The 20,312-nt window shown below is 40.0% G+C and overlaps 2 protein-coding genes across 19 annotated transcripts in view; one reads left to right on the top strand and one right to left on the bottom strand.

Annotated features, from left to right (window-relative positions):
* The window catches only part of Jazf1 (JAZF zinc finger 1), a 303,737-nt gene extending 301,439 nt beyond the window's left edge, over positions 1 to 2,298 (top strand). For 2 of the 3 annotated variants that reach the window (XM_039108679.2, XM_063286691.1), the window contains one exon: positions 42 to 2,298. In XM_039108679.2, the coding sequence (XP_038964607.1) occupies positions 42 to 218 (177 nt within the window). In that variant the 3' untranslated portion in view covers positions 219 to 2,298. The remainder of the gene's footprint in view (positions 1 to 41) is intronic. The other variant, NM_001400852.1, reaches the window with a different exon arrangement.
* A 1,590-nt stretch (positions 2,299 to 3,888) lies between these two features.
* Positions 3,889 to 20,312, bottom strand: part of Tax1bp1 (Tax1 binding protein 1) — a 55,915-nt gene continuing 39,491 nt past the window's right edge. For 6 of the 16 annotated variants that reach the window (XM_006236480.5, XM_006236482.5, XM_006236481.5 and 3 more), the window contains 6 exons: positions 19,988 to 20,167; positions 19,549 to 19,620; positions 15,910 to 16,084; positions 15,290 to 15,432; positions 5,219 to 5,301; positions 3,891 to 4,464 (listed from right to left, as the gene is read on the bottom strand). In XM_006236480.5, coding sequence (XP_006236542.1) covers positions 4,263 to 4,464; positions 5,219 to 5,301; positions 15,290 to 15,432; positions 15,910 to 16,084; positions 19,549 to 19,620; positions 19,988 to 20,167 — 855 coding nt within the window. In that variant the 3' untranslated portion in view covers positions 3,891 to 4,262. Of the gene's footprint in view, positions 4,465 to 5,218; positions 5,302 to 6,864; positions 6,979 to 15,289; positions 15,433 to 15,909; positions 16,085 to 19,548; positions 19,621 to 19,987; positions 20,168 to 20,312 lie in introns of all 16 variants that reach the window. The other 10 variants (XM_006236483.5, XM_039107045.2, XM_063285554.1 and 7 more) reach the window with 5 other exon arrangements.

Raw genomic sequence — 20,312 nt, 5'->3', positions numbered from 1 at the left:
TTTGGTGACTCCTAATAGGTAATTTTCTGTCTTCTCCACAGAATGTGAACGGCATAAAGTACCACGCTAAGAATGGTCACCGAACACAGATCCGAGTCCGCAAACCGTTCAAATGCCGGTGTGGGAAGAGTTACAAGACAGCTCAGGGCCTGCGGCACCACACAATCAATTTCCATCCCCCAGTGTCTGCCGAGATGATCAGGAAGATGCAGCAGTAACGTGCTGGTCAGAACTGTGCCAAGAAATCCTCACCAGCAGTTGCTGATTTTGAAAACAGCCACCTTTTTTCAGGGGAAGCACTCAGCAACCCTTTAATGGAAAATAATTAAATGCATGCTTTAAACTTTTCTGTAATTTTGGAATGATGTATCTTTGTAGTTAATGATTTTGTACATTTGCACATGTAATCATCACGCCCATTTCATTACTTTGATATAAGGTGCTAAACAAAAAAGCTCTAGGTTCTTCAGCACATTTCCCCCAATGAAATAAAACTAAGGGCATGTTGCATATTGTTTAACCATAGTGCAGTGATGTCAACTGGGAGAGAAGGGGCTGGCACTGAGATGTTTTAAGATTGTAATGTGATTGAAGCTTTTCAACACATCGACTCACATAAAACCAAAATAATACCTTCATTATCCAACTGGTTACCATGCCTTACATAATGGAGTTAGTATTTGTGAGTAGAGAGACTTAGGTAACGGAAATATAAATAAGAATGTTTTAACATAATATGCTAAAAATATTTTCATATTTAAATAACATGCATAAAACGTTATGCATAATGTGTTTTTTTTAGTTACTATCTTGCCCTTTAAAAAGCTGAAACTCTTGCCATCGAACTTACCAATCATTAGTGTTCTAAATGGCATCTTTGTGCAGAAGACTCAGTTCACTCATTAGTGTTCACATACTCATCGAGTGCCTGCTGGACGCAAGAGACTGAATTTATACCCAATGTTACTTGTGGACCAAGACACCAGTGTCGAAATACTTTCCCCCTGAAATGTTAGCAAACACTTAGAAATACTTCAGGGCAAGTTGTGTGTGTGTGAGCTTAGTTACAGCTTCATCAGCGGATGAAGCTTTAAAGCACTTTGTAGTTCTCCATTGCCAACAATTTTGTTGCCAATTCTTGCAACGGTTGCCCTGAGAGATCTGTGGTTGCAGTGCGAATTAAAGTTCAGAACGTGTTTGAAAGATCCCCACGCCCCTTTCCGCTCAGTTGTGACTTCCTTTAAGGCACTTTCCCATCACACTGTGGATGTCTGCATCGTCATTAGAAGCGTGTTTAGCTTTAGAAGCCCTTGCCGGATTATGCAGATAAGCCTTACTGACATAAGTGCTTCGTGCAGCAGGTGGTCAAGGAGGACGACTACTAACCCATTAGGGACCTACATCGGATCGTCCCGGAGCCTCTCACCGACAGTACCATCATGCGTTGAGTGTTCTTTTCTCCCAAGTGCTATTCCTTAAACAAGAGTTTACTGGTGGCCTACTACGCAGCAAACGTTCTTTGACACATCGAACTGCACACAGCAGACTGGTGAGAGGAGACTCATTCCCTCTAAGATAACCTTCCCCACGCTCCCATCCGACGCAGCCTCACACAGAACTGACAGTGTTCCTCCTCAGTATTTATTTACACTGTGAAGATAATTCTGCTAAACAGATGGGTACGCTGCGACATTAATCCCTCATGCTGAGGGCTTTAAAAATATTTATAAAGATGCTGCCCACTAAAAATGTCCTCAGCTCTGAAAAGTGGTCTTGGTCTTGACTATACAGTGTTAGCTCTCATGGTGTTAAACGGATGATCCAGAATTGAGAATCAGAAGTTGGTGCAAAAGGAGGCCCTACTTGCTCCATACCTACCTACAGTTGACCAAAAAGTTATAGGCTAGCAGCTAATAGTTAGCTTTGCTCTTTCTAGTGTGAGAAACTGCAGGCTGGATCAGTAGTTCAGCAGCTACAGTCATAAAAACAGTCATTGTGCATGTTAGAACCTTTCAGTGATGAAACCCAGTTTCCTCTTCTTCACTGTGACAGTATTACCAAGCAGGTGAGGAAGGGATTTTGTTACACCGTGTATAGTGAATGTATTGTACCGTGTCTGTGAAAACCCTGCTTTAAATTATATTTTCATATGTTTTGTTGGGGACAGAGCACATTAGGTTTGAAAGCAACAAAACTATCAGAACTAAAGGCAATGTACTCACTTTCTGTCAAGAAAAGCTGCTTAATAAATGTACATGAAATCACATTTAAAATAAACTGCCTCTGACCCAAAATAAACATGGCTCTTTATTTTAACTAGCTCCACTTTAAGGACCTGCATCAAGTTTACTGTGGGAACTAAAACATCCATCCAGGACCTGTTTTATTAAGCTCCTAGTTATTTTGCAAAATCTAGATACATAAAAGATTTTGTTCCCTTTCGTTTTGCTTTTTTTCTGTAAATACTGCTTTACCATAAGCTTGAGGGTAAAATTCTACGTAAAGTGTTCAGTTAAACAGCCAACAAGATGAGCGGCCTCATTTCACTGACAGCAATACTTAAGTTAAGACCACTTTCAGATTAGCATGGGTCATACTAACTGGAGAAATGTCCACAGTATGTATACACATGCGTGGAGGCCAAATGTCAACGTCATATGTCATTCTCAGTCATGTCTCCACCTGGAGACAGGGTCTCTCACTGAACCTGAAGATCAGAGATCTGTCTAGACTCTGACCAGCACATTCCAAGGATCTTCTGTTTCTGTCTCCCCAGTGATATGTCTGGTTTCTCACACCAGAGCTGAGTGTCGGAACTCAGCACAGCCAGCACTTTACCAAGCCTTCTCCATGGCCCCAAGGTCTCATGTGGGGCATAGGTTGCCCAAGGATATTCTATGAAAAACTCCCCAGGAAGCTGGAAGAAGTACCACTGCTGGGCTTGCCTCCCGGGACTGCCTGGCAGCTGGCATCTGAATGCCTCATGCTGGTCCACCTAGTCTAGGGTAATTTGAATCTACAGCCTAGACTTAAGTAACTTTTCAAATACACACACTCCTCTATATCAGCAACATGGCATGCAGCAGGTCACATACAGCAGCCCAGAATGCTACCAACTCTGAATATTTGCTTAACATCTTTAATCTAGTTTGCTCAGAACAGGTCTCTATTTTACTAACTGCTAAAGCAGCACATGAAAAGCACTTTAACAGTCCCACCATGGGGTGTGTGTGTGTGTGTGTGTGTGTGTGTGTGTGTGTGTGTGTGTGTGTGTGTGTGTGCGCGCGCGTGTGTGCGTGCGTGCGTGCGTGCGTGCGTGCGTGCGTGCGTGCATACAAAGGGTGCCGAAAACCTAATAATGTGAAGGCAGCAGCGACATGGCAGCCCTCCCTTCACACTGTCCTTCATGTTAGCACACAGCACGCTGCAGAGCTGTGACTGAGAGACCCACTTGTTGGATCTGGGCTGTGCATTCTGTTTTCTGGTCCCTTACTGAGGACCATTGTCTCCAGGGTGTGTGGTCATCAGGACAATGTGAGAAAGACCATGGTGCACGGTCTGCCATCCATGCCCCAGGTCATTTACCGAGGCCATTTAATGACAAGAGATGATGCCTTGATTTTTCTTGATCCATTATAGTTTATACAATTACAATTAGTTATAAATACAAAGTCAATCATTTAAAAATAGTCATCAGAATATGCTAAAATTTTATCATAAAATTAACTAAATATGCCTCACATTAACTCGGAAAGCCAGGGTTTCACATATAAAAGTTTTCTTCAACCTTGCATCTCATTCTTCATGCAGCTCCACATCTGAGTAGGATTTTAAAATCATTTCATTGAGTAAGGGTTTTTCTATATTCAAAGAATGATTTCACAGAACTGTTATGATCAATGCTTTTATTACATAATAGTAGTCATGCTCAATCACCAAGGTGAACAGGAACTTGTAAATCTGATTGTGCTAGGTAATTAACTATTACATATATGTTTTCAATTTTAACATTAAAATAACTCCTGTGTTCTTCATACACTTTTGCTAACAGGGTAGAGATAGAAATGCAGAAACTCTTTCCTTAAAGCAGACAAGGTTAACAGATTAAACCTGTATTTATTGTAGTCAAAGCTGTACCCTGGCCCTATTGACAGCTCGCTCTAAAGTTCTCAATCAGGGCATCAGGCCCGCAGTCTCCTTAGCCTCTATCTGAGTTTTGGGTTGTTTTTTAACTGCTAAATTTTACTACCTCTCACTAAAAACTAGTCGAAGTTGAGAACATTCTGATCAAAATGGGTCTGAACATGCCTTTCAAAGCCCTGCTGGTCGTAGTCAGGTGGGAACTGCTCGCTGCACATTGGGCACACCTTCCAGTGACTTTCAACGTGTTCTTCAAATTTGATCTGATCATAGTTAGGAGGGAACATTAATTCACAGAGGGGGCACTTCTTGTGAACATCAAAGCTTTTAAAGAAAGAAGAAAATGAAGAATTAGGTAATGTTCTAATTAACTTGTAATAGCACTTGTCGTGTATGAGTTGAATTAATTAATTAGCTATTTATACTAAACAATTTATCCTCAAAGTCTTTACAAGTTTGGTTAACCTTTTTCTGTTTCTAGATTCTTGGTAATATGTACAGGATCTGTCTTTTTAGAAAACCACTATTAAATTTAGTTTTACAATTGTACTGACAAACACCAAAATTTACCAAACTCAGGCATTCTGTGAAATGAGGTTTACTGGAAAAACTTCCTAACCAAAAATGGTCTTGTTTCATTTTGTTAATTGCAAGGATGAACAGAACTCATCATTTCCCATAGTGTCTAACGGGTTTAACAACCGAAGAACCTAGGGGGCTTCAGGAGCTCACACTGCTCTTGCAGCCCCTCTTGGTTCACAACTGCCTGACCTCCAGCTCCAGGAGGTCAGATGCCCTTTGCTGGCCTCTGTGAGCACTTGAACTCCTGTGAACAAACCCAAAACAGAACACACAGAATCTAAAAGTATCTATTTCAAAGTTTTTATGCCTCCAGCTCTTTATAAGATGGCATGCTGACCCATAAAGGTAAGACAAACTGAATGGCTGGAACTCTGAAGGGGATTTACGTTCTGTATGCTGAGCTCTGGGCAATGTGTTTTTAACAAGCTCCCAGAAACTAATCTAGACTCACTTGTCTTACATAATTCTATAAAATTCTACAAAGGAAAAAACTTACCTGGAATCAAAGCAAAAGCCTGCTCCATGACCTCGTAAATGCTGATTTGCTGGATCAGGAGGAATGGGCACATTCTCATCTTCCTGCAACAAAACAAAACAAAACAAAAAAAACAGGGCAACTTTTTGAGAAAAGTGAAACCAAATATATAAATATATTCAGGAAGTTCATATGACACTTAAATTACACAATTTGGTTTTTAGCTCTATTATTATTTAAACTTTCCCATAAACACACACTTGAAAGAATTATATAGAGTATTTCAGTAGGGATGAATAATGTGACTTGTCTGAACTATGTACTCCTCCCCATTTCCAGGGCATGCACTCCAAGTCCCATAATAGATTCCTGAAAGTGAGGGTTTTCTTCCATTCATGTTATGAAAAGCTTTAATTTACAAACAAGGCCTGGTAAGAGAGGTTAGCAAAAGCAAAGTAAAACAACACTGGAGCATGAGTTTGAGCTCTATTATCTCAAAATATCTATGTGTTTCAACTTTTTGCTGTGGTTTGGTTTTTGAGACAGGGTTTCTCTGTGCAGCTCTGGCTGTCCAGAAGCTCACTCTGCAGACTACGAGACCCACCTGCCTCTGCCTCCCAGAGCTGGAATTAAAGCGTGTGCTACATTGCCTGGCTTGTACTTCAGCTTTAAGACAAAGAACTTTATGGATGTTTCTCTGGCATATCCAATTGCCAGCACCACTTCTTAGTGCTTTGAGCCCATCATTACTTAGTTATTTGAACACAAACACCTCAGTCTGAAACTTCTACTAAGTTATTAATGGACACAGAGCACACACAGGCAAAGACACCAGACAAAGACGTGACTTACCTTTCACGAGATTTTTAGCGCACTACTCTAAACTAAATGCAACTAACACTTAGGAATTACTTCCAGACCACAGCTGACAACTTATAAGTGAGACCACAGGGAGGAGGAAGACAGCCACTAGCAGTGTGCTGAGTGGGAACACTGATGAGGCCAGGCCAACAGTAGGCCTCTCCGAGCCTGTGTGTGCATGACTTTGCTGGTTTTTTTATAGCTCTAATGAGAGGGGACCACGTTCCAATCATTCCCATCTAGTCATTGTTAACTTGCAATATTCTTTTCGGTTAAGATGTTTATAGACACACATTATACACTATTCAGAAAACATGAATACAGGAAAAGTAATAAAGTATATGAGCTTATGGGATACATTCTTGGATTATACACACTAGCAAGATGAATTGGAAAACACATTTAGCAAAATCAAAAGCCAAATCAAACCATGCTGACAGATTTCAAAAAAATCTATAGAACAGCGTTCTAATCACAAAGAAAGCACTAATGTGGATTCCCATGCCTGACCCACAGAGTCATTTTTAGATCTATTTGTACCAATCAACAGCCAAACAAAGAAGCTCACTGAACACAAAACAAAACAGAACCAAACTCCTCCTTCCTTCAAGTCTTCTCGGCAGCTATGACCTGCATTTACTGCACCGTTGTTGGGTAGTCAGTCACGCTAGTGCCACAGCTGCAATTAATGCGCTAATCATGCATGCCATGGGGAGAGGCACAAGAACAGCAGAGTTGCTGGGAAAATGCAATGAGAACAAAGAAAAGCAGAGCTCTTTCACAGAGGCACACCACTTGCCTGTTACCTAATTTCCCCTGCTTGAAAATTAAAATGCGTTTAAGGTCTCAGAGTCTGTGTCTGTCTGATTCTCTGCTTCTCTTTCATCCACCTCTGTGCGTGCATTTTCCATAAGAGATAACTGAGTGACAAAGAAAATAGGGCTAATAAAACAAAATTTACGTACAAATAAGATTATATGAACAAATAAGACATGTTGAACCTGTCATATTTCTTATCCAAGCCACTTTGATTCCAAGTGGGATTCCCCAAGCTCCCAGGAATAGGACTTCTAGTCACGGTATCAGAAATACCGGATCTGCTTACTAAGTAATACTGACAATAAAATCTCAAACTATTTTCTTCAGTTTTGTAAAAAAAAAATTCTACTGTAAAAACATTAAAGAAAATGAAGGGGAAAAACAAACAGGACATTTTTTGGCATTCTAATCTTGAATTCTTAAAGGCAAATATTTAAACTAGAATACAAGTTTTTAAGGGATAAAAACATAATTCATTAACCACTTGCCCCCATTTTAAACTGCCAACAGCTTACACCAGTTTTGTAAGCAACCATGAACCAACCAATGAACGGTACAGTATAAAGACAGTCTATCACTTGCCATTGCCCTGCTTGTTAAATACTAGGAGGAAAGAGAATAAAAGCAATTTCTACTTTCTAAGCCATACATAAACTGTCAATAATCCTAAATATCACTATCTTTTAAAAAAGAAATTCTAAGGGTAGCACATGTCTGTCATCCTAGCACTTGGAAGGCTGAGGAAGAGAAAGGCCTGGACCGCACACCAAGCAGGCTCTCAAAAGCACTACAGCAGAAGTCCAGTGCGGTCACACACCCTGAATAGCAGCACTCGGAAGCCAACGGCAGGTGATCTCCAGGAGTTGAGACTGCCCTGGTCAACATGCTTTCCAGCCAGTCACTACAAAGTGAACCTCTGTCTCAAATAATAAATAATAAATATTGAACTCTGGCTGTTACACTGAAAGACAACAACTTCTCTTTCAGGACAGAGTTTCACTGTGTGGCACTGGCTCTACTGGATCTCGCTTTGTAGACCAGGCTGGCCTCAAATTCACAGAGATCTATCTGCTGCCTCTTCCTCCCAAGTGCTGTATTTAAAGACCTGTGCCACCACCACCACAGTTAAAAGCAATTTCTTACGAAGTTAAGAAATGACCTCTTTGGAAGATAGCTTGAACCATGAAGTATGCAAAGTCTTCAAGGCAGCTACCTCCTGTAATTATGATGTATAAACTCATATTAATATACGAAATGATCAATCAGATCTCCACTTAATATGTTTACAGCCATAATGGACTCATTCCAGGACCACTTCCTGAATGAACAGTTCATATACTGGATCCTTCTGAAGAATGTGCTTCCCAGAGAAGAGGAACCCTAAATTCTAGTAAACATAAAATCTTATATATAGTTTGTACATCTGTCTTCCAGTTGAAATATATAAACTCAGGAAAATAGGCTGTTTCTTTTTCATTACATTTTTATGGCAGATAGACACGAAGTAGACTCACATAGAAAACAATTAGAGAATGGCCCCTTTGGGCGATACAGAGCTGGGTAATGACCACTTGAACTTGCAGTAATCATCCTGCTTCTGCTGAGATTATATGAATATACCACCTCACCACTGAGTGGCTTTTGCAAAGTATTTAATTCTTAGTATATAAAATAGTGGTTTTTTAAAAAGATTTTTGTCTATTAAACTGAGATGAAAGAGGAATTTTAAATGTAGTCCCCTTTAAAAAAAGAACTGAAAACATGTAATGAATCAGTAGTCTACCAAAAAAAAAAAAAAAAAAGTATGCTACAGTCTATCCTTTACTTTATTCCCAAGTCTGTGTCAATAAAAATGGCAGACTGGACTGGGAATGACACTATTAAGGCAGACCCTTAATAGAATTAGGGGATGAAGGGTTAAACACAAAATAACTCAAAAATTTGAATATATTTTAGTATTTGATCACATAAGTTAAAAGAATGAAATTATCATTGGTTAATTTTTAAAATAATAAACTTGAGTCCAATCATACTAGAAACTGAAGATGAACAGTATATTGTAAAGCCGTCTGGACTGTTAAGATGCCGTGGTAGTCTGAATGAGAATGGTATCAATGGGCTCGTATACTGGAACAACTGGTTTTAGCTGGAACTGTTTTGGGGGATTAAGGCTCTTTCTGTCTGGTGGGTTCTGTATATGAGCTCTCAGCTACTGCTCCAATGCCATGCCTGCTTCCTGCCATGATGGTATGGACTCACTCTGTGAGACTGTAAGCCAGCCCCAATTAAATGCTTTCTTCTTAATCATAGCATCTTTTTACAGCAGCAGAACAGTAACTAAACAGAAGGGTCAACATTAAAGAACACTTGTTTTTCCAGAAGACCCAAGTTCAATTCCTAGCAAACACATCTGTTAAGCCCACAATTACCTGCAACTCTAACTCCTGGATATCTGACACACTCTTCTGGTCCTCAGGGCTATCTGCATATATGCCTATGTACACACACACACACACACACAGACACACACACACACACACACACACACACAAAATGGAAGTGTAAAAAGACTTTTTAGAAGGTAATTCTAACATGCTTATACTATAAATGGTCCTTTAAAAATAAGCCAATTAGAGGGGTTGGGGATTTAGCTCAATGGTAGAGTGCGCAAGGCCCTGGATTCAGTCCCCAGCTCCGAAAAAAAGAAAAAATAATAAGCCAATTACAAAAAAAAAAAAAAAAAAAAAACAAATATTTTGTGATTACAAGGATACCTAGAGTAATCATTCAAGAAGACCAATCAGAAGTGTGGTTTTTTCAGGACAAGGGATGTGCTTAATAAGAATAGAGTCTCTGCTTTTCAAGACAAAACTCTGGAAACTGGTTGCTTAGGGTGAATTGTTACAGAATTGTTTACTTAAAAATACATTAAGATCTGGAGAGATGGGTCATCAGTTAACAGCACTGATTACTCTTCCAGAGATCCTGAGTTCAATTCCCAGCAACCACATGGTGGCTCACAACCATCTATAATGGGATCTGATGCCCTCTTCTGGTGTGGCTGAAGACAGCGACATTGTACTCACATACATGAAATAAATAAATCTTTTTTAAAAAACGTTTTTAAGTGTGGGGCTGAGAGCTGGCTCGGTGGGTGACAGTTGCAGAAGGGCCAGGGTTCTATCCCAGGATCCACATTATGGCTCACAAACGCCTGCAACTCTAGCTCAAGGGTATCTGTTGCCCTTTTCTGGCCTCCTTAGGCAGCAGCCATGCACGTGGTACACAGACATGCACATACAAGCAAAACACTCACATACATGAAAACATACACTATGTGAATCTTAGCACTTTGACACCAAGAAAGAAGAGGGGCTACCTCTCCTTCACAGCACAATATATTCAGAAGTCAGCAATCAAGTAACCATTAGACTCTTCGTTGCACATGTGGTACTTCGTCTACCTCTGCAGGAATTATTAGCTGAAATACTCGGGGATCTGTAATGAGCACCAAGTGGGAAGGGCTCGGCACTGCATAAATCTTTGCTAGCTGGTAATTATTACTTTAATTCAAAAGTATGCATCCTGTAAGAAACTGAAGCATTTGATAATGCCAGTAATCAATACGTAAGACAAAGAAGGTCTGAGTGACTGACCAGTCAGCGGATTTAAAATCAGGAGATACCCCTGCCTCTCAAAACCTTAGGTGATGCTCATCAATACTCCTCTTCTTTTTATATTATGTTCAAGCTTTACCATGTACTCATTTCTAGTAATTTATCAGTGAAAGAACACACTGAACTGTGAAATTTAAAGCCATTTAAAGGGATTTTAAAAGGCAGATCTCTACTTTACAAGATCTCTATTAATTTTCAAACTAAAGTTTTCAGACCTTTCCCTCCATATTCAAAACTCAACCCAAAATGGACCAAAGAACAAAAAAAGAGCTAAAACTAAAACCCTTCCGGTGACATCCAAACTCCTAGGCAGGCAACAGTTGCTTATATACAGACAAGAAATGAATAAGCAACAAAATTACCAGATAAATCTGACCTCGCCAAAACTTAAAATCACTTTCGTGCAGCTATGAACTCTACCTACAAAGTGAAGAAACCCCACAGAATAGGGGAATATATTTATTTTATTTTATAAATAATATATCATTTTGCAAATGATAAATCTAATAATCTGATTTAGAAACAAGCAAAAACTTGAATATATTTGTCCAAAGACCATTTATCAGCACAAGGAAAGCAGTTGACATCATTAGGCACATCAACAGCACGAGACAGCAGCTTCATACCCGCTCTAACCGACTACAGTTTCAAAGCAGGCATTTAGAGTAATGAAGTATCAGTCAGCTTGCGGAGAACTGGAACCTGGTAATACCGACGGGAACGTAGCATCATGCAGCCACTGTGAAAACTAAGGAAGCCTTCAAAAGGTTAAAGACTGTGGCCACATGGCCAAGCAGTTCCACCCCTTGGATTCTACTTTAGCGGTTACATTATACTAATGCTCCCTAGTAATCCACTTTCCTCTAGAAAGTGAAAAGAAGTATTATCCCAACAATGACTTCTACATAGTGTCCAGAAAAGCACTGTTCACAGTAGCCTAAAGGGAAAATGATGCAATCCAATAAAGAAACATAAAATATGCACTATCAAGGGACTGGTGAGATGGCTCAATGGTTAAGGGCACTCACCGGTTCTTGCAAAGAACCCAGGTTCAGTTCCCAGCATCCACACAGTGGCTCACAACTGCCTGGAACTCCAGTTCTAGGGATCAATGCTTGCTTCTGGCCTCTGCTAGACCAGGCCATGCATGGGGCACAGACATACATAGGGCAAACACTCACATACAAAAAAATAAATCTAGGTATGTATATGGAATATTCAGATGATGGAATATTATCCAGCAATAAAGGAAGCATGCACATTTTCCATGTGTTTCCATAAATGCATGCTAAAATAGTGGTAACTTTTTGAAAACATGCTGGGGGATCCAGAAGACCTAGTATGGTATGGTATGGTATGGTATGGTATGGTATGGTATGGTATGGTATGGTACGGTACGGTACGTATGATTTGACTTTCTTTCCCTTATAGCGGGCAAAACATGTTTCCAAAGTGACTCCGTGCTGGCTGCACAGCCCTGACTCTCTGAGCACGAGCTTCTCACTGTACACGGGGAACTGTATCTCAACTGCTGCCCAGGTGACCATTCTAAGGGAACCTAAATTTTAAACAGCATAGGAGGTTAAAAACAAAAGTGAAACCAGAAAGGGAAGGAAACCTATTTCTGCCTCATCAAGAGAAACAAAGATCTAGAAAGGAATCCTCCACTGTACTTTTCAGGCTACTTAGTAAAAATGAATCAAACCCTGTTGTACATGTTTCTGCAAACACACTGGAATAAGGGCTTCTAATGTGATGGCCAATTTAAAATGAAGCCACAAGCAGTGCATTGTGACAAATGGGGAGCAGCCCTGATTCTTTCAAAGTGTGATTTTCAACAATTCGAGTCACAAGACTCTATGAGAACCACACTTTTTACAAGAAATGCTAAGATTATGACAGAAACATGTATATCAACAAAACTATCTTCAGTGGGGGGGGGGTCATTATTAAAGGCTTATTCAGAAAGCTGCAATAAAACACCTTACTAGAAATAAGAATGAAGAAAAAAATGCATGAAAGTAGGAAGGAACTGTGTACTGAGAGATGGAAATATCTAAACAGCAGGATCAGAAGTCTGGGTCGCTGCACGAGACAGTGACCGCACATCCGCTCATTCTCGGGAGGCTGGAGGCAGCAAAGCCTCCGCATCTGGCCATCCTGGAGGCTGTAGTAGTGTTTGTATACAAACCACACTTACTGAGTCGCAAAGACTTAGATTATGGTTCTAAACACTGGGTATGAACAAACCTGGGGTACCACAGACATTCATACAGTTTCCATTGGATTTTAATCTTGTGTTTGTCAGATAGCATTGAAAAACCAATCCACCACCTGCTCAGGTTCAGCTCTGGGTAGAGCTAATAGTCCTCTCTAGGGCTCCCTAGCTTTGAGAGGCTGAGGCTCTGGCACTGCTGAGACACAAAGCAAGTGCCGTGTACAATCTAGCGTGAAGTGAGTGGTCAGCTTGTCCGGTGATCCCAAGGCTCAGGAAGGTGTACGGTGGCCAGTAGTCACTCATCCTAATGGTAACTGCGCTTATTTAAAAATAAACACAATCTTTTAATTTAGACATTCTATTTTTAAAGGTTACTAAATATATTAATACATGAGTACTTATTAGGTATGGCTTCTGACCTAGGAAATGTTAGAGAGGAAAATGTTCAGGGTGCTATGAGAAGTACAGAGCTCTAGTGTAACCACAGCTGAGAGACAGTTCAACCCCAGCTTTCACGGATGACCTGAAGAGGTTCTGATCCCGCATCTGCTTTACCAGCGGTGTGATTGTGTGATTTAATAACTTAACCAGTACTCAGCTTCTTCCACCAGCCAACTAGCAAAGCTGACGGCCCACCTCTTAGAGCTGCTGTGATAAACAAGTGACTTATCACGCATGCAGGGCTCGGCAGGCAAAGAGCTAGAGAAACATTTACCCCGACATATCGTTACAAGTATTAGGTAAATGAGACTTATAAAGGGTTCTGAAAGTCACCAGCTTCTAGTACAAGAGAGGAAGTGGCAGCTGGAGGCCACAGCATAGGCTGAAAGAGTAGGACATCTCAACTTTGACTCCAAGCTGCCCACTGTGACTATGAAACACTCCCACAGCAAAATTGACTGTCTATATTCTTACTAAAACTACATAATAAAATTCCTTATTTGCAAATGGTTTTGCTGTTAAAGGACAAGAATTTTTGAAATTTTAAATGTAAATAAAAAATACAAAAAACTCATGTTTATAAAATACAAACACTCCAGGCACGCACAGTAAGAACTCTTCTATCTCATTCCCCAACCTAAGCATCTCAGCAGATGAGCCCGAGACACTAACATTGCTTCTCACGGGTTTGCAGGAGGGCAAAGCACACAGACCAGAAAGAACATTCTGCTAATTAAGCCAAAGCAGAGGATTATGGAAAAGAAAGGCTTCTCACATGTAACATCTATGCCAAGAATGATGAGATTAAATATGCAAAATGTAAAGTAAAACTGTAAAAAAGAGCAGTAAGATAATACTAGAGACCTTAAACAGGCTACAAAAGTTCTGACAGTTTTCCTAATTATTCCCAGTAATGGACACAGAAAGCCAAAAGGCAGGAGGGAGAAATACATTTTTCTCCATTATGAGTGTTGAACACTAGGTCTAAAATCATGCCTGTCTGAACACTGATCAGTTTCTGCAAAGGTTAATAGCAATTAAATGCAGCAAACTATATTAAATGAGAAACAGGTCATGATACACTGTACTTGCAAAGAGCACGAGAAACCATCTCCTTGAAATGTACCTCACTGCACAGGAAATCTAAGGGCTGCTCTCAGAAAAGGAGTCCCCACCCACAAAAGAGCTGTTCTAGGAAACTGTATTCACTAAATGGGGAAAATCTCTTAAAAATTAGCTTTTAGCCAGATATGGTGGCTCATGCATTCTGTCCCAGCACTGGGAGGAGAGGCAGGTGGATTCCTATGAGTAGGAGAACACCCTGGTTCCAGCACAGCCAGGGCTATGTAGAAAGACCTTGTCTCAAAAACAAAATAATAATAATCTTATGCCATATAAGCTAATTTGATTATCACCATTTTTATGTTGCTACTAGAAAAAGAAACATCATGTATTAAGGACGTCTAGAAGGGGGAATTTCTCAAAAAAAGAAAACTATTATATGATAAAGACAATAAAATTTACCTTAAACTTCCCAGGATAGAACTATAAAACTGAAATGGCAGTACTCTGCTTTACAGTCTTTGTCTTTGAGCCCTCATACTTTGTTTTTTCTAGGCCAGTAGACCACAATCAAAGAACTGCAGATACTTACTTAGAAAGTCATAATTAAGGTTACACTAACTGATAAAACTGATACATCCCAATCATCCTCTGAACTTAATCTTTAGTATATAAACCCTGAAGTGTTAAGTCTGAAAACTCTCCCTCCCCAACCCACTCCCCACCCCACCTCACCCCCATACACAGGGTTTCTCTGTATAGCCATGGCTATCCTGTAGATCAGGCTGTCCTGGAACTCAGAGATCTGCCTGCCTCTGCCTCCTGAGTGCTGGGATTAAAGGCATGTGCCACCACTGCCCAACACTGGTTGGGCTTTCAAACACACAGGTTTTTCAAAAGAAAATCAGGATGCAAATGCAAATTCATAGTCTTTGTAGACATATACCCTTAACACTTCACCTAAGCCAGAAATCACAAAAGCAGGCAGGCTCAAATAATTAAAAACCAATTTACTCTGCTATCCTCCGGGTCTTCTAAACCATCTGGCCTGCTAAGGTTTCGAGCAGGCTGGCTACAGACAACGTTGTCTTCCCAAGATGGGCCGCGCACAGGTGGCCTCTGGATTTCATCTGGATAAAAAGCACCATCTGCTCCATCTGTAATAAGAATTACAAAAGAAACATTTAGGGGGAAACTGGATGAAACTAGTTATAAGAAACTAGCACCTCTCCATGTAGTTATGATGATACAGAGAAGCAAACAGGAACTCAGGTGTGGCTCAGTGGAACAGACTTCCCTGAAGCTCAGAAAGGCCTGGGCGCCTCCGCACTACATAGGAAGAAGAGCCATAGAAGCCACGTGGGCATGGTAGCACATGCCAGGCTGGGTTACAGAGCAAGACTGTTTACATTTTTATTTTTAGCCCACAAATCTAAGAACTGAGTCTGTGATGAGCAATTAAGACTCCTCATTCATGACGTATGACCTGTAGATGTCGATAATAATACTAAACATTAAAGTGAAAATTACATGAATTTACTAGTTGATTATACCCTCAGCTCTCTTAATTCCAAGAAAATAAAAGCTGTGTATCTTAGAGTCAGCTAACTCCATGACAGAAATGCGTGGCTAACCTCTTGTCTCGTGTGCGGTGTAAGGGTTCCCATACTGAAGAACTGGCTGGGCAGCCGGCAGTGTAGGGAGGAGCCCACTCTGCTCAGAGCAGGTGTTAAGACACCGTGAGACTTGTTGAGGGCTCTGGCCTTCCATTTTCCTTCCTTTTTGATCTTCTAAACTCTTTGTAAGTTCCTAAAATGAACAAAACAAAGACAAATAAGCAAAGAGCCAAACACAGAGCTAACAAGTCTCTATGACGTCAGGACGAGAAGCATCAAAAAATCATGTGAACAATGAAAAAACATTCAATGTGTGCAGAAAAATCCAAGATTCATTCAGAGCTTTTAAAAATCCAGCAAGAGAATAACAAATAATTTCCTTTAACTTGAAAAAAAAAGTCATAAAGTATATAAAGTAAAAAAATCAAATGCAGGTTAAATAGAAGTAAAGAATTCTGTACTCCCTAATTCTCTTCAACATAACTTGTCCTAACTTGTGACTAAGACAAGATTAAGGCAGAGACTGAAAAGGAAATAAGTCTGTCTTTATTCAGAGGATACAACTGTACGTACAGAAAGACGCTACAGCAGAGTAGTTAGGAGAATGAGTGAATTTAGCAGGTTGCAAGATTCAAAGTCAACATATAGTCAGTTATATACCTATATATAAACAACAAAGAAGAGAATGAAAAGTATAGTTCTAGTCAGTGAAACCAGTGAGAGAAAATGCCTAGGAAGTTAGCAAAAGGATGCAGAGTGCTTATCCTGAGTGTGATTAAAGACAGCACAAATGGAGGGATACATATCAAGTACAGACAGGAAATTGTTTTTACAGTAGTATTTCCCCTCAGACTAGCTGCAGATACAATGAAATCCTAATGTAAAAAATTCCACCAGGCTTCTCCATGAACTGACAAAATGATTCTAAGATGGAAATAGAATATCTTAAACTGCCAATATTTAAAAACAATATCCTAGCAATTGAGAGGTAGAGGAAGGATTCCAAGGTTGAGGCAAGGCTAAGATACAAAGTGAATTCAAGGCAAGCCTAGATTCTAATGAAAACCCCGTCTCAGAGCTAAAAATGCAGTTTAATGGCAGAACCCTCCCCTAGTCTATCCTGCAGAAGGATTTAGGTCTGACTGCCCAGCACCATCCAAAAAACTATGAAGGGGGCTGGGGGAGGAGGGATGAAAAAGAGGAAGCTGGAGGAAGAGGGAGAGACCCTAAACAAGCTAGATTTCAGGCCTCAGCATCCATGTGACTCAGTCTACCTCCTCTCCTAAGCCACCATTTTCCTCTATAAGAGATTTTGGCATTTCAATGTTTATATATGGTATAGTCCTAGTACCTGGAAGCTAGAGGATGCATAGCAGGAGACCACCATCTCAAGCTGCCCCTCTCAAAGAGAAATGCTATAAAGATTAAATTTCTCAGGAATCCACTAATTTCACTCTAGTGGCTTCAAACTATGGCAATCCAATGAAGCAGTCCTTGATCTACAAAACCATACAGATAATCTAAGTGTAAGTCTTAGCAAAACTGCTGCTCCTAAGAAAAACAGAATTATAAAGCTGGAAAGATGGCTTAGCAGTTAAGAGCACTGGCTGCTCTTCCAGAGGACCTCGGTACAAAATTCCTATCACTTACATGACGGTCTCTAACTGTCTAAAACTCTAGTTCCTGAGGGATTTGATGCTGTCTTCTGGGCTCCATGAGCAGACATACACAAAATACACAGATAAACACGCAGGCAACACATTGATAAAAACAAACAAACAAAAAAAAGCCTTCTAAAAGAAGTTGTCAGGAGGCTGAGATAGGAGATCACCAGAGTTTGAAGATACCTGACTAAATAATGAGTTCAAAGTCAAGCTTGGTTACTTAATGAAACCTGACTCTTCAAGCAGGAGGAGGTAAAGAGATAGCTTGGGGGTTGACAATACTTGTTTTTGCCAAGGATCCAGGCTCAGTTCCCAGCACTCACAGCAAAGCTAACAGCAGTTCTAAGGGAAGGACACTCTTCCTCCTATACTGCCTCCGTCCCATCCTCCCTAGTCTACACTGTGCTTCCTTTTTACTTCCTCCCCTCAAAAAACCATGAGAAGGGGTGTAGGGAAGAGCACGTGCACACATATGTGCTGGTAAGCGCTCATACATATAACAGATGACTCTGTAACCACAAACAGCAGGGGAGTCAGCGCTTACCCACTCCACTACTGCTCCCTTCTAGGCAAGCAAGGTGTGTGCACCTAGGGGTGAGTGATGACTAACAAGAACCTAACCCTAATCTCAGAAGCTTTGGCAGGTTTTAGAGTTCTCAGAAATACTCTTAAGGAACAGACACAAAATATTAAACAGACTGTTTGACTCACAATGCAAATACTTAAAAACTTTTAACGTGATAGAAACAATGCCATACTACAGGAAACCGAGAACAAGTTCAAAGATATAATAATAATAATAATAATAATAATAATAATAATAATAATAATAATAATGGTGGTGGTGGTATAGTAGTAGTAATAGCAATATTACTAGTAAAAGAAAGCAGATAACAAGTGTCCAACACAATGTTCCTGAAAAGGTTGGTATTTTTAAAACTGTCAATAAAGCTACTGATCTCAGTATATTTCTTCCATCAAATTTTTTCAAAGGCAAATGCTATGAATTATATTTGCTCCATTAGTTTCTCCATTTAACAAATGCTTGACTTCAAACAGCAGGTATTGTAAAGGACTGCAGATACAATGAGGAAAACAGGTACAATGTGCATTCTTCACAGACATGCAGTTAAGTAGATGAGACAGACACCAACAAGCATAAACATACACATACATATCTGCATATTTAAAAATTATGGAAAGTATTATGAAGTAGTTTAATAGTAGTACCTAACTGACCTGCAGGAGAAGCAAGCTTATGCAGCTGAGTCACTGGCCTATACAGGAGGGCAATGCTATCTCACAGTGACAGCACAACTGGCTGCTGGACACTAGTGAATTAGCAGACTATTGTCAAACCACAGAATACAAACATCAATATGAGAAGACAAAAGGGCTTTCCTGACAGAATGACAAAAGACAACCAGGGAAGTGATGAGTCTGAAAATCTTATTCTGTAGCAGAGTGACAACCTGAAGATCATTCCTTAGGCAGATCATCCAACAGCTGCACATTCTACTACACCACGGAACTCTGCCCCTGACTACTAATGCATCTGTACACACCAGCAAGCATCAAGCTAAAACAGAAGACACAAGTTTCACAATTGTAGTTCTGTTTAAGGCTTGAACTTTACATTAGCAAGAAACAGTAACAATCCTTCTCCTTTAGTTAACAGATTCAAGAAAATACCTATGTCTGAACAAATACGCAATTAAAAATTCATTTCTTCCCTAAATTTGAGTATTTTAAACTTAGCTTATTGTTAAATGCAAAGTATGTGTTGGAGCCCAAACTAGCAATTTTCACCACTTGGCATATTTCTCAAAAATTGGCAGATGTGGCATCTGGAAATGAGAATGGTACACAAATTACTGTTTACTAGCAGGAGGTATAACAGTGAAGACACAGAGGAAAGCTTTCAAAGAGAAGTCAGACAAGAGAAAGCAAACACTGGTTACAGGCTGTCCACAGCGAGTGCAGCACTCAATACCTTCTCCCTTGAGAGATTTTCCAAAAATGAAGCCAGGCAATTTATTTCTTTGTCTTTCTCTGCCAACTGTAGCTGAATTTTAAAAAAAGGAGAAATTATCGTTAATATTTTTACCATCTATTTTCTCCTCATACATAGGATCCACTTAAATCTATACTATAGATAGATACCTGAAAATATAATGAAGCCTATTATTATATATAATATGTACTAAAAACTTTTTTAAAAGGTAAATTTCAAAGTCCACCTGAACCCACAGAACTAAAGCCACATTAACAAATGCATGTGGGAGGCCCTTTTCTCAGGCTAGTAAATAACCTGTATGTAATTAAATATCCAGGACATCTGCATGGAACCTGTGCTTGGCTGGTGTTTTATGGGGGGCACATGGATCAGGACCGGGCTCACTAAGCACCATGGGTCAAGCCTCTGAACTTACACTGTAACTGTCCTCTAGCTCAGCGAGTTCCAGTCTTACATTCTCTGAACTTACACTGTAACTGTCCTCTAGCTCAGCGAGTTCGAGTTTTACATTCTCAGCAATTCTCACTTGCTCTTTCCACTTCAGCTCCATTTGCGCAAGTTCATCAGCATATTTATTGCATTTGGCTTTCTCATCCTACATAAAATTAAAATTAGTCAATTAGTAAAAACTTCACACCTCCACAAAGCAGATATCCATACAGGCAAATGTGATAATTACTGTAACAGTATAAAGCCACTATGTTTACTAAGTAAGTCATTTTTTTTTTCTTTTTTCCGGA

This window comes from Rattus norvegicus, chromosome 4, assembly GCF_036323735.1.
Source record: "Rattus norvegicus strain BN/NHsdMcwi chromosome 4, GRCr8, whole genome shotgun sequence".
Lineage (NCBI taxonomy): Eukaryota > Metazoa > Chordata > Mammalia > Rodentia > Muridae > Rattus > Rattus norvegicus.
The sequence above is the reverse complement of the archived record's forward strand: the minus strand, read 5'-3'. Positions and strand labels throughout refer to the sequence as shown.